The sequence below is a fragment of the Sapajus apella genome, unplaced genomic scaffold, assembly GCF_009761245.1.
Source record: "Sapajus apella isolate SASKATOON/1434 unplaced genomic scaffold, GSC_monkey_1.0 scaffold38, whole genome shotgun sequence".
Lineage (NCBI taxonomy): Eukaryota > Metazoa > Chordata > Mammalia > Primates > Cebidae > Sapajus > Sapajus apella.
The window spans coordinates 6,599,736-6,611,965 of record NW_022436978.1 but is presented as its reverse complement, the minus strand read 5'-3'; the positions used below and the strand labels follow the sequence as shown (position 1 = coordinate 6,611,965).

The following is a 12,230-nucleotide window of genomic DNA, read 5'->3' as shown; positions in this document are numbered from 1 at the left end:
CAAAATAATATGCCTTCAGTTTTCATGTGTCTCAAGTATCTTTGGAGACTTATCACACTCACACTAGCTTCAATTATACGTTAGACTGGAAGATGACCAAGCAACTTACCAAATACAGATTTCTAGTTTTTAAAAACAGCACCTAATGCAAAAATATGATAACACTACTTCTAGAAAGAGTTTTTATTTCGCAATATAGTGAGCCTTAGTACCTCTAAGAATCTACTCTAAAGAAATAAGAAATGTAAAGACGTTATTAACACTCACAATTACTGAAAATTATATTTTCCCTATTGTCAGTAAAACTTGAACACGATAAATGCCTTTTACAGCAACTTAGATTGAACTAGGGGCCCTTATCCTAAATCAAGTAACGAAGGAATGGAAAACCAAATGCCGTATATTGTCAACTATAAGTAGGAGCTAAGTTACAGGTTCTCAGGGGCATACAGAGTGGTATAATGTACACTGAAGACTCAAAAAGGGGGAAAGTAGGAGGAAGGTGAGGGATGAAAAATGTCCTGTTGGGTACAATGTATACTACTGGAGTGACAGATACACTGAAAGCTGACACTTCATCACTATGCAGTTCATCATGTGACCAAAAATCCACTTGTACCCCTAAATTTACTGAAATAATAAATTGGTATAATAAAGGATAAACTGATATAGCAATTCCAGAGAATAAAATATAGCAACTAAAAATGCTTTTTAAACATTTTTAAATGTGGAATATAATGTTAAGAGAAAAGCTGCAGAACTCAGAACCAAAGGACTATATATCCATACACACATGGATACATGAACAGCTACACAGATGGAAATTTTCCACAAAAGATAATGTTTTAACTTTAACCTCAAAGTAAAAGTATTTATATTTCTTAGGGCAATCACTGAAAAGTAAAAACCTGTTTAGTAGGCACTGTCTGAAAACATACACAGTAAGAAAACATATACCTGAAGCACATAATCGAGGGCTATATGTCGAAAACATTTTCTTGTTGCTGTCAGAATGTTGGTGGCTTCTTCAACTTCATGTTGTTTGTTTCTTTGTACTTGGGCATTTTTTACTAACGCATTTTCTTTTTCTTCACTGACTTTTTCAAATTGCTTCTTGGCATCTTTGAATTTTCTAAGATCTCTAAAAAAAGAAAAACTTGGTGAAACTTTTATAACTTGCTTCATTAAAAAACCTTAGCAGGCTGGGCGCAGTGGCTCACACCTGTAATCCCATTATTTGGGAGACCATGGTGGGTAGATCATGAGGTCAAGAGATCAAGACCATCCTGGCCAACATGGTGAAACCCCGTCTCTAATAAAAATACAAAAAAATAAGCTGGGCGTGGTGGCACACGCCAGTAGTTCCAGCTACTTGGGAGGCTGAGGCAAGAGAATCACTTGAACCCAGGAGGTGGAGGTTGCAAACATGAGCGACAGAGCAACACTCCATCTCGAAAAAACAAACACTTTAGTAAAGTAACATTTAGAATTTAATTCCTATGTTCCTCCATTTTTTGTTTCACCTCTCACTGAAATACATTTACTCTTCAAACTAAAACATTATATAGTTTCTCAATTTTGTATAAATCCTGAGAAAGCTAAATTTCATTATTTAAATCTACATAACTTGAGGTGAAAATAAATTATCAAGTTAACATTACAGAAACATGAAGGAAAAGTTAACTGTCTTTCTAAAGACAACTCCAGTGACATGTACCATTATTTCACCAAATGATTTTTAAACAGTAGTATACATAAGAATCACTATAGGGCACTTATTAAAAATGCAAATTCCAGAGTCCTTTCTGAGAGATTATAATTCTTTAGCCTTCAGGACAAATGCTAGAAAACTGAGGAGTTTAAGACACACCTTTAATTTTACTACTACGGGTGGTCTACAGACCAGACTTTAAGAAACAACATTTGTTTCTCATGCTGTGGCATGATCAGAGCTCACTACAGCCTTGAACTCCTGGGCTCAAGCAATCTACCACCTAAAGCCTTTCAAGTAGCTGGGACTATATATAGTCACATACCACCACACAAGGCCAATTTTTATTTTTTATTTCTGTGGTCTCACATTATTCCCTAAGCTGGAACACATCAATTTCTGAAAGAATTGTTGCATCAGCAAAGAGTAACAATATCCCTTTTAATAGTCTGAAAATTTGAAACACTTGGTTCATGAATGATCTTAAGTCATATAACATCCCTTTGCTTTTATTTTTCTACTACAGAGTTGGGTAAAATAACTTGAAGATAAATGATTTTATAAAAATCATAATAAAGTATATGTAAGAAATATATTCAACTCTTTGAAAGAAGCCATAAACTGTTATGTGTGCATTCTACGAAGACGTTCTGAGTGTTAATCTATTACACAGTAATTTATAAAGAATCTGGTTGGATGCAGAGGCTCATGTCTGTAATCCCAGTGTTTTGGGAGGTCAAGGTAAGAAGACTGCTTTGAGGCCAGGAATTTGAGACTAACCTCCGCAACACAGTGAAACCTGTCTCTACAAATAATAAAAAATAAAAGATAAATTAGCCAGAAGTGATGGTGTATGCCTGTAGTCCTAACTACTCAGGAGGCTGAGACCTCACTTCAGCCCAGGAATTCAAGGTTACAGTGAGTTATGATCAAGCCACTGTACTCCAGCCTGGGTAACAGAGTCAGACTCTGTCTCTATATTAAAAAAAGAAACAAAAAAAAACAAAACTGTAATACATAACCTCCAGAACAACAAATTCTAACCTATTAAAACAGTGTGCTATCTTAATGAGATCTAACACCACTTTACAGCTCTATTATAATCAACTTTATCTGTAATTTTATATATTCTTAATCAGGAATCTAAAGAGAAAAACTGTATTATTAATGTGAAAAAGAAAAACTTTCCTAATACGGAAATTTCTGATTTTTTAAAATTTCTAGTTCTATTTTATTTCACAAAGAAAATGTGATGAATGTGACAGAAAATACTCATATGTAACAAAAATTATGTACTTTCATGACTCATTCTCATATATTCCATTATCTCCTCTTCAAAGAAAATGTCACATTGAAATAATGGAAAACATAGTTTCAACTACAATAACTAATAGTATTTCAACCCTTTTTGGGGTTTGCTTTGGATTGTGAAAGGCCAATTAGATTATTTACATTAAAGCAATTTTTTAAACCTATAGCTATGTATCCTAGCTAAGTATTCTCCAGAACACATATTCATGGAGTAAGTGATTCACTGAAAGACATCAAGTCTGACTTTCTTACAGAGTAATTTAGGAAGAAATGCAGCATACATTTCACAAAGCAAACAAAAACTCCAATATTTTCAATGATTCATGGTATATAATTTCTTCCAAAAGATACCAACTCCCAGATTAATCATTAACTAGTTGATTTTCTTTCCTCTTCACTGCAATTGACTTACTCTTTAACAAAGTTCTGAAGCTGTGCTTTAATTGATCTCTGAGTTTGGTCAAACAGGATCTAAAAAATAAAATGTGATATCAAGTGATTAGAAAAGTAAATAAAATAATTTTCTTACAGTGCTATAAATGTCACATCCCTTCATCAATTCTCCAATTGTAATACCACCTATATCTCTTCTTGAAGACTACAAAAGAAATAAGCATTTAAAAATGGAACCCAAAACAGATAAGCCAATTTCATCTCTCAAAAATAAAACTACTTCTATTTACAGAGAAAAACAAATCTGCTTTAATATTTAAGTAGAATGTTCAAACAGTGGAGCAACGTATTTCCTTAATTCAGGCTTTGGAAGACAACCTAAAACAGGAATACAAATTCCACTCCATACATTACAGAAATTACTTACTCCAATATATCACAGCATACCAAATGAAAACAACTCCAGAAATGCCATATACCTTAGCTGAGGCAGAGGCTGCTCATTTGGGAAGACTTGGGGACTTAAATGACTATTTTGAATTCAAGTAAACATTTAGGTTAAATAACTGCTAACATTAGAGACAAGAATAAAATTTTATTCCGCCAGATAGTATTTTGCCCCATTTAAATGATGCCACATATTTAGCACAAATGGCTCTGTGTATTATAAACATCAAAATGCTTATCATGGGAATTCCACCTTTAATAATCTACAGATATACTTCATTCAGAGTTTGAAATAAAGTTAGATGAACAGGCAGAAAGATCAATATCCGAAAGAAAAATTCTCTGTTCTTCTACTAATTAAAAACAATACCACAATTTATTTATCTCCGAAGTTCTGTCTTCTGTTTTCTCCTAAATACCACATACACACATTCCACGGGAATCTGGATTTAGGGTTCGAAATCTGTCAATTTACTTCCAGAGAGAAATTAAATTTGTCTGTATTATGTTAAACTCAAAGTACTAAACCAAAAGTAAGCAGAAGAAAGAAAATAATAAAGATCAGAGTAGAAGTCAACTAAATAGAAAACAGAAAGTTACTAGAGAAAAATCAAAGAATCCAAACATCTGGTTCTTAAAAGATTATAAAATTCATAAAGCTCAAAAGAAGACACAAATTTCAAACATTAAGGAGAGACATGTCTTTATCATGGATTGCATATATATTAAAAAGATAATCTGTGAAGCTGAGAAACAGCTGTAGGCCTATAAATTCAATGGATAAAATGGACATATTTTGTGAAAGACAAAAACTACCAAGGTTCATTCAAGAAGAAACTGATACCCTGAACAGAGTTTAGAGACAGAATCTATAGTTTAAAACCTTCCAAATCATATAAAATTAAAATTACATGTACATGAAATGTAACAATCCCAATCCTAGGTATTTGGCAAAATAAATAAATAAATAAAACTTATGTTCACACAAAAACCTGTACTGAAATGTTTATAGCAGATTCATTCCTAATTGCCAAAATAATGAAAATACCCAAATGTCTTTCAACTGGTGAATACAGAAACAAACTACAGTATATTCATATATTACTACTCAGGAATAAAAAGGAAAGATTTTTAATACATGCAACAACATAGGTGAATCTCAATGCATTTTGCTAAGTGAAACAAAATTTGTATGGCATTGAGGAAAGGGCAAGACTGAGGGGATGAAAAACAAATCAGCCATTTCCACTGATGGAAGGAGGATGGAAGGGTTGATAATGGAGCAACATGAGGGATTCTGGGAAGTTGATGAAACTGTTGTGCATCTTGATTTTGGTGTGGAGACCAAACTGTATGCAACTATCAAAACCCATAAAGTTATATGCCACAAAAAATCAATTTTGTTATATTTAAATTTAAAAATAACTTTAAAATATGAAGAATTACAGTATAAATATGAAACAACAGATTTTTGAATGAATTAAGAAGAAACAAATAACACATTAACTAGATTAATTTAAAGGACAGATAGAGAAACATAAAACCAATGAAAAGAGAACATCCAATCTTCTCAGAAACACTAACAACATTCAAGAAAATTGACCATGTAGTAGGGTATAAAGCAAAAAGATAACATTATATTAAGTTACACTACAAAGCATTAAATAAAGAGAACTACTGAAACAGGCAACGATATAGATGAATCTCAAAAATGTTATTCCAAGCGAAAGAAGTCTCACACACACACACAGATACACATATATACAATATGATTCTATTTATGTAAAGTTACAGAAAGAACACAACTAGTTTATGGAAGAAAATCAGAACAGGACTTGCCTTTGGGATTATGGGTTGGGACTGTCTAAGAAGTGGTATGGGAGAACTTTCTAGGTAATTGTAATGATCTGTATCTTAAAAAGGATTTGACTTACATAAGTGGATGGGCTTGCCAAAATTAACTGAATGGTACAAATAAGATTTTTTAATTTAACTGTATTTAAACTTGACCTCAGGAAATAAAATCACGGCCAGTCATGGTGGCTCATCCCTATAATCCCAGTACTTTGGGAGCCCAAGATAGGAGGATCCCATGAGGCCAGAGTTCAAGATTAGCCTGAGCCATATGCCAAGACCCATCTTTATAATTTTTTTTTTTTTAAATGAGCCAAGCATGGTGGCACACACTTGTAGTCCTGGCTGCTCAGGAGGCTAAGGTAAGAGAATCACTTGAGCCCAGGAGTTCAAGGTTGCAGTGAACTGTGATCATGCCACTGCACTGCAATCAACCCTCTCTCTCCTATGATAGACACAAAATGCATTGCACAAAAATCATCCATTCCTGATTTTTAAAAACTCTCAAGAATATGGGAATATAAGGTAACTCCCTCTGTCTAATAAAGAGGACATATGAAAAATATGTGTCTAACATCCTGGTTAGTGGCAAAAGGCTACTTTCACCCTCAGATCTGGAACATGGCCAGGAATGTCTACTCATCACTTCTATTCAATATTACACTAGAAATTCTAGCAATGCCATCGTACAAGAAACTAAAAGTATACATATTAGTAAGTCAGAATATAACATTGTCTTTATCCACAGATATTATGGTCAGCTCTACAGATAACACTATGGAATCTGCAGAAAAAAACTGCTAGAATAAGTGAGTTTAGCAAGGTTGTAGAAAAAAATTCAAAATACAAAAATCAGTTGTATTTCTATAGATCAGCAATGACCAATTAGCAATTGAACTTTAAAAAAAATACCATTTACAATAACAAATAGAAAAAGCTTAAGGATAAATTTGACAAAAATATGCAAGACTTCACAGTGATGGTTACAAAACATGCTCAGAGAAATTAAAGAAAACGTAAATAATCAGAGAATCTTTCATGCTCTTCTTTTCCAACTTGGGTCCAGCAGAAAATGGCTCCACAAAGATGGGTGGCAAGAAGAAGAATTATTCTGCTATCAGTAAGGTGGTGACCTAAGAAGACACCATCAACATTCATGGAGTGGGCTTCAAGAGGCATGCCCCTCAGGCACTCAAAGAGATCCAGAAACTTGCCATGAAGGAGATGGAAACTCTAGATATGCACATTGACACCAGGCAAAACAGAGCTGTCAGAACCAAAGGAATAAGAAATATCCCACAGGTACCTACATGTGGTTGTCCAGAAAACATGATGGGGCTGAACATTCACCAAACAAGCTCTATGCACTGATTACCTATGTACTTGTCACCACTTTGAAAAATCTATCGAAAGTCAATGTGGACAACAACTAACCAATCATTGTCAAAGTGATAAAATCGTACACACACAGACAAAATCATGGCCCTCTACTTTGAGAAACACATATACTGCTTGGATTAGAAGACTTATTAATAGTAAAATGTTGATTCACATCAAATTGATCTATATACACAATGCAATCCCACTCTAAATCTCAGTAAGATTTTTTTGTAGAAATTGAAAAGTTAATTATAAATGGTATATGAAAACATAAAGGACACAGAAAGCCAAAATAACTTTGAAAAAGAGGAACAGAGTTAGAATACCCATACTACCTAATTTCAAGACTTACTATGAAAGCTACAGTAATCAATGCAGTGTGGTACTGTATAAAGACAGGCAAAGGCTGGGTACAATGGCTCACATCTATAATCCCAGCACTTTGAGAGAATCACTTGAGCCCAGGAGTTGCAGACCAGCCTTGGCAACAAAGTGAGACCCCATCTCAACAAAAATTCCAAAAATTAGCCAGGTGTGGTAGCACATGCCTCTGGTCCCAGCTATTCAGGAGGCTAAAGCAGGAGGATTACTTGAGCCCAGGAGGTGGAGACGGCAGTGAGTCATTTTCATTTCACAGCACTCTAGCCTAGAAAACAGAGCAAGACTGTCTCAGAAAAAAAAAGAAAGAAAAAAGACAAGCAAAAAGATCAATAAAGCAGGTATGACCCATATATATGGTCAATTTTTTTTTTATATAAAAGGTGCCAATAAAGATGGGAAAATGTATAGAGCAAATGATAATGAAACAAGCTGGAGAGCAAGATGCAAAGAATTTAATAACGATAAAGAAAAAAAGAAAACTTCAACCCTTACCATGGGACATTTATAAAATTTAACTTGAAATAGATCACTGACCTAAACTTCTACAAGAAAACCCTGAGGAAAAAAAAAAAACTTACTGAATAGGCTGAACAGGGTTAAGCAAAGTTTTTTTTTTTTTTTTTTTTTTTTTTTTTTTTTTTTTTTTTTTTTTTGAGATAGCATCTCGCTCTGTCACCAGGCTGGAGTGCAGTGGCGCAATCTTGGCTCACTGCAGCCTCCACCTCCCTGGATCAACCAATTCTCCTGCCTCAGCCTCCCGAGTAGCTGGGACTACAGGCGCATGCCACCACACCCAGCTAATTTTTTTGCATTTTTAGTAGAGATGGGGTTTTACCATGTTGGCCAGGATGGTCTTGATCTCTTGACCTCATGATTCACCCAACTCAGCCTCCCAAAGTGCTGGAATTACAGGTGTGAGCCACCGTGCCTGGCTGCAAACATTTCTTAACAGACCACAAAAGAAAACTAGAGAAGAACAAAATCAATATATTGACTTCATTAAAAAAAAAGTTTGATCTTTAAAACACACTGCTATAAAAATGAAGAAGGCAAGCCAAAGCAGGGAAGAAAATATCTGCAAAACATACAACTCAATAAACACAAAGAAATTTTTATTTTATTTATTTATTTTTTTTTTTTTTGAGATGGAATCTCGCTGTTGCCCAGGTTAGAGTGCAGTGGCATGATCTCGGCTCACTCCAACCTCTGCCTCCTGAGTTCAAGCGATTCTTATGCCTCAGCCTCCCAAGTAGCTGGCATTACAGGTGTGTGCCACCACGCCCATCTAATTTTTGTATCTTTTAGTAGAGACGAGGTTTCACCACATTGGCCAGGCTGGTCATCAACTCGTGACCTAAAGTGATCTGCCAGCCTTGGCCTTCCGAAGGGCTAGGATTACACGCGTGAGCCACCACACCCAGCCAACAAATCCATTTTTTTAATGAAGAAAAGACGACACTTCACCAAAGAAGATTCATAGATGGCAAATCATTATAGATTCTGGATATAAGAATATTATCAGATAAACAGTTTGCGAATATTTTCTCCCTTCTGTAGGTTGTCTGTTTACTCTGCTGACAGTTTCTTTGATTGTACAGAAACTCTTTAATTAGATCCCATTTGTCAATTTTTGCTTTTGTTGCAGTTGCTTCTAACGACTTCATCATGAAATCTTTGCCCACACCTATGTCCTGAATGCTATTGCCTTTAAAACGTAACATTACCAAAATTAAATTTTCTATACACTTGAATAGAATGAGTAGTATTTCACGAAATTAGATGTCAATAATCTGGGCTATTTACTGGTTTTGTTTTGTTTTGGAGACAGAGTCTTACTCCATCACCCAGGCTGGAATGCAGCAGCATGATCTCAGCTCACTGCAAACTATACCTCTGGGTTCAAGCAATTCTTGTGCTTTAGCCTTCTTAGTAGCTGGGACTACAGGTGTGTCCCACCACACTCAGCTAAGTTTTGTATTTTTAGCAGAGATGCGGTTTCGCCATGTTGGCCAGCCTGATTTCGAACTCCTGACCTCCCAAAGAGTTGAATTTGGAGGCGTGAGCCAGTGCGCCCAGCCACAATAATCTAGGTTATCTACCTTTAATTCTTCCATTAGTATGAAAAGTACATTGTTAATAAAGCAACAGTTCTGTCTCTGACTTGCCAATCTCAAGCCACAGCTACCTAATAGCTAATTTGTCTCTTTTTTTTTTTTTTTTTTGGTGGTTGTTGCTGTTGTTGTTCTTAAAAGCCCTCCCTCACGGACAGCTAATTCTTTTCTATACTAAACTGCTACACAGAAATTCCTCAATTAGTCTACTGGTATCTAAGTCTCTAGTCTATGCCTTCCCAGGAGAAAATGCACACCATTTATTTTCCTATCATAAAAAGTTTAAAAGCCACCAACAGAAAAGCTAAGGTTCACTTATATTTCTGGAAATTAACAGTATTATTCCAAGCAACATATGTATTATAAATAATCAAAAATGTCAGTTGACCAATCTGCGCATTATAAAATGAACTTATAAAAGTGCACAGAATAATATATAACTGTTTAAAACCAACAGCTCACACTAAAGTTATTCCTCACACATGTATGAACTCATTTAGGGCAACACTATCTCTACTGTCTTCAGGAAAGGATGAAAGCTAAGATGCAAATCAAAGATGGCAGATCTAATCCAGAAAGGTTAGTAAAAGAATAGGCTATGTATCCATAAATAGCATTATCCCTGTTTCCAGTTCTTACAAATAAGGTGCCTTTTGCTCTAAGTAGACATTTTGTGGTTTAAAGTCCTTGTGATTTATTTAAATACTATTCAGGCCAGGCAAAGTGGCTCGTGCCTGTAATCCCAACACTTTGGGAAGCCAAGATGGGAGGATCACTTGAAGTAAAGCATTTGAGAACAGCCTAGGGAACATCAACAAAACTCCCTCGTAACAAAAATTAAAAATAAAAATAAGCTACAATGAGAGGCAGAGCAATATGGCCAAACAGAAGCCACCACTGATTGATCTCCCTGCAGGAACACCAAATTTGACAACCATGTAATAAAAAGTACCTTCATAAGAACCAAAAATCATGTAAACAATTACAGTACATGCTTTTACCTTCATATGGCTGAAAGAGGCAGTGAAGAAGATAGAAAAGACAGTCTTGAATTGCTAACCTCAGCCTTCCCCCATCCGCTCGTAGCAACCACATGGCACAGAGGAAGAATTTCTGGCGCGCATGGGAGAAGAGCACAGCAACTGTGGGACTACACCCTGGAACGCAGTGCTGCCAACCCCAGGCAGAACTCAGCCGATGAAAATGAATGGAGCATTTAGACCAGCCCTAGGCAGAGGACAATCACACAGCTTGGAGGTTGGAACTTGAGTTTTGGCAAGCCTCACCACCACAGGCCAAAGTGCTCCGAGGTCATAAATAACATTAAAAGGTAGCTAGATCACAAGGACTCTAACTCCTAGGCAAGTTAAAGTGCTGTGCTGGGCTCGGAGCCAGTGGACTTGGAGGGACATGGCCTAGTGAGATACTAGCCGGTGTGGCTAAGGGAGTGCTTGTGTCACACATCCCCCAACCATAGGCAGCAAGGCTCCCGGCTCCAAAAGAGATTCCTTCCTTCTCCTTGAGAAGAGGAGAAAAATAAACAGGACTTTGTTTTGCAACATAAATACCACCTCAAGCCACACTTGAATAAGGCATCAGGCAGAGTTGTGAGGTCCCCATTCTAGGCTCTAACTCCCAGATGACATTTTTAGACACAACCTGGGCCAGAAGGGAACCTGCTACCTTGAAGGGAAGGATCAAGTACTGAAGGAATTCATCACTTGCTGACTATAGAGCCCTTAGACCTTGAATAATCACGAGCAGTAAGCAAATAATACACACTGTGGGCCTCAGCTAAGACTCTGAGACATGCGGGACTCAGGTGTGAACCCAGCATATTCACAGCTATGGTGGCTACGAGGTGAGACTCCTTCTGCTTGAGAAAAGGGGAGGGAAAAATAAAGGGAATTTTGTCTTGCAGCTTAGGTACCAGCTCAAACATAGTTGGGAAGAGCACTATGTGGGCTCCTGGGGTACCCGATTCCAGAGTACAATGGACAGTACCTCTGGACCTATTCTAAGCCAGAAGAGAGCTCACTGCCCTGAAGGGTGAGTCTCATGAATGGCAACATTCACGAAAAGCTGAGCCCTTGGGCCTTAAGTGAACAGGGATAATATTCACTTAAGAACATGTGGCAATACTCCCCATGGCCCTGTGTGGAGGTGGACACATGGAGTGACCCCACTGCCTGGGGAAAGGAAAAGGAAAAATAGGAAGGACTCTGTCTTATGATTTCAGTACCAGCTTAAACATAGTTGAATAGAGCCGCAGGGAAATTTCTAAGGTTTCTGATTTCAGGTCTTAGCTCCCAGACGGTATCTCTGTAACTCTGAACCTGTCCAGGGCCCAGAGGAATTCACCACCCTGAAGGGAAATACACAAGAATGGCTGGCTTCAGTCACTCTTGAAATATTAATTGTATATAGCCTGAAGGCTTAGAAAGAACACAGGTTGTAGGCAGGTAATAGCTACAGTGGGATGTAGGCAAGACACAGTGCATTGCTGGCCTCAGATCTGACCAAGTACAGTCTCAATGATGGTAGCAACAGGATTGCCGTGTCACTCCTCTCCAAGCTCCAGGCAGCTTAGCCAGAAAAAGAGAGACTGCATTCATTTTGGAGAAGTAAGGGAAGAAAACAAG

At 36.8% G+C, this 12,230-nt stretch overlaps 1 protein-coding gene across 8 annotated transcripts in view; it reads right to left on the bottom strand.

Moving 5' to 3' along the window:
• The window catches only part of ACAP2 (ArfGAP with coiled-coil, ankyrin repeat and PH domains 2), a 164,231-nt gene that overhangs the window by 67,479 nt on the left and 84,522 nt on the right, over positions 1-12,230 (bottom strand). For 7 of the 8 annotated variants that reach the window (XM_032298198.1, XM_032298202.1, XM_032298200.1 and 4 more), the window contains exons 5-6: positions 3,435-3,493; positions 958-1,141 (exon numbers count right to left, since the gene is read on the bottom strand). In XM_032298198.1, coding sequence (XP_032154089.1) covers positions 958-1,141; positions 3,435-3,493 — 243 coding nt within the window. Of the gene's footprint in view, positions 1-957; positions 1,142-3,434; positions 3,494-10,589; positions 12,219-12,230 lie in introns of those variants that run through there. The other variant, XM_032298205.1, reaches the window with a different exon arrangement.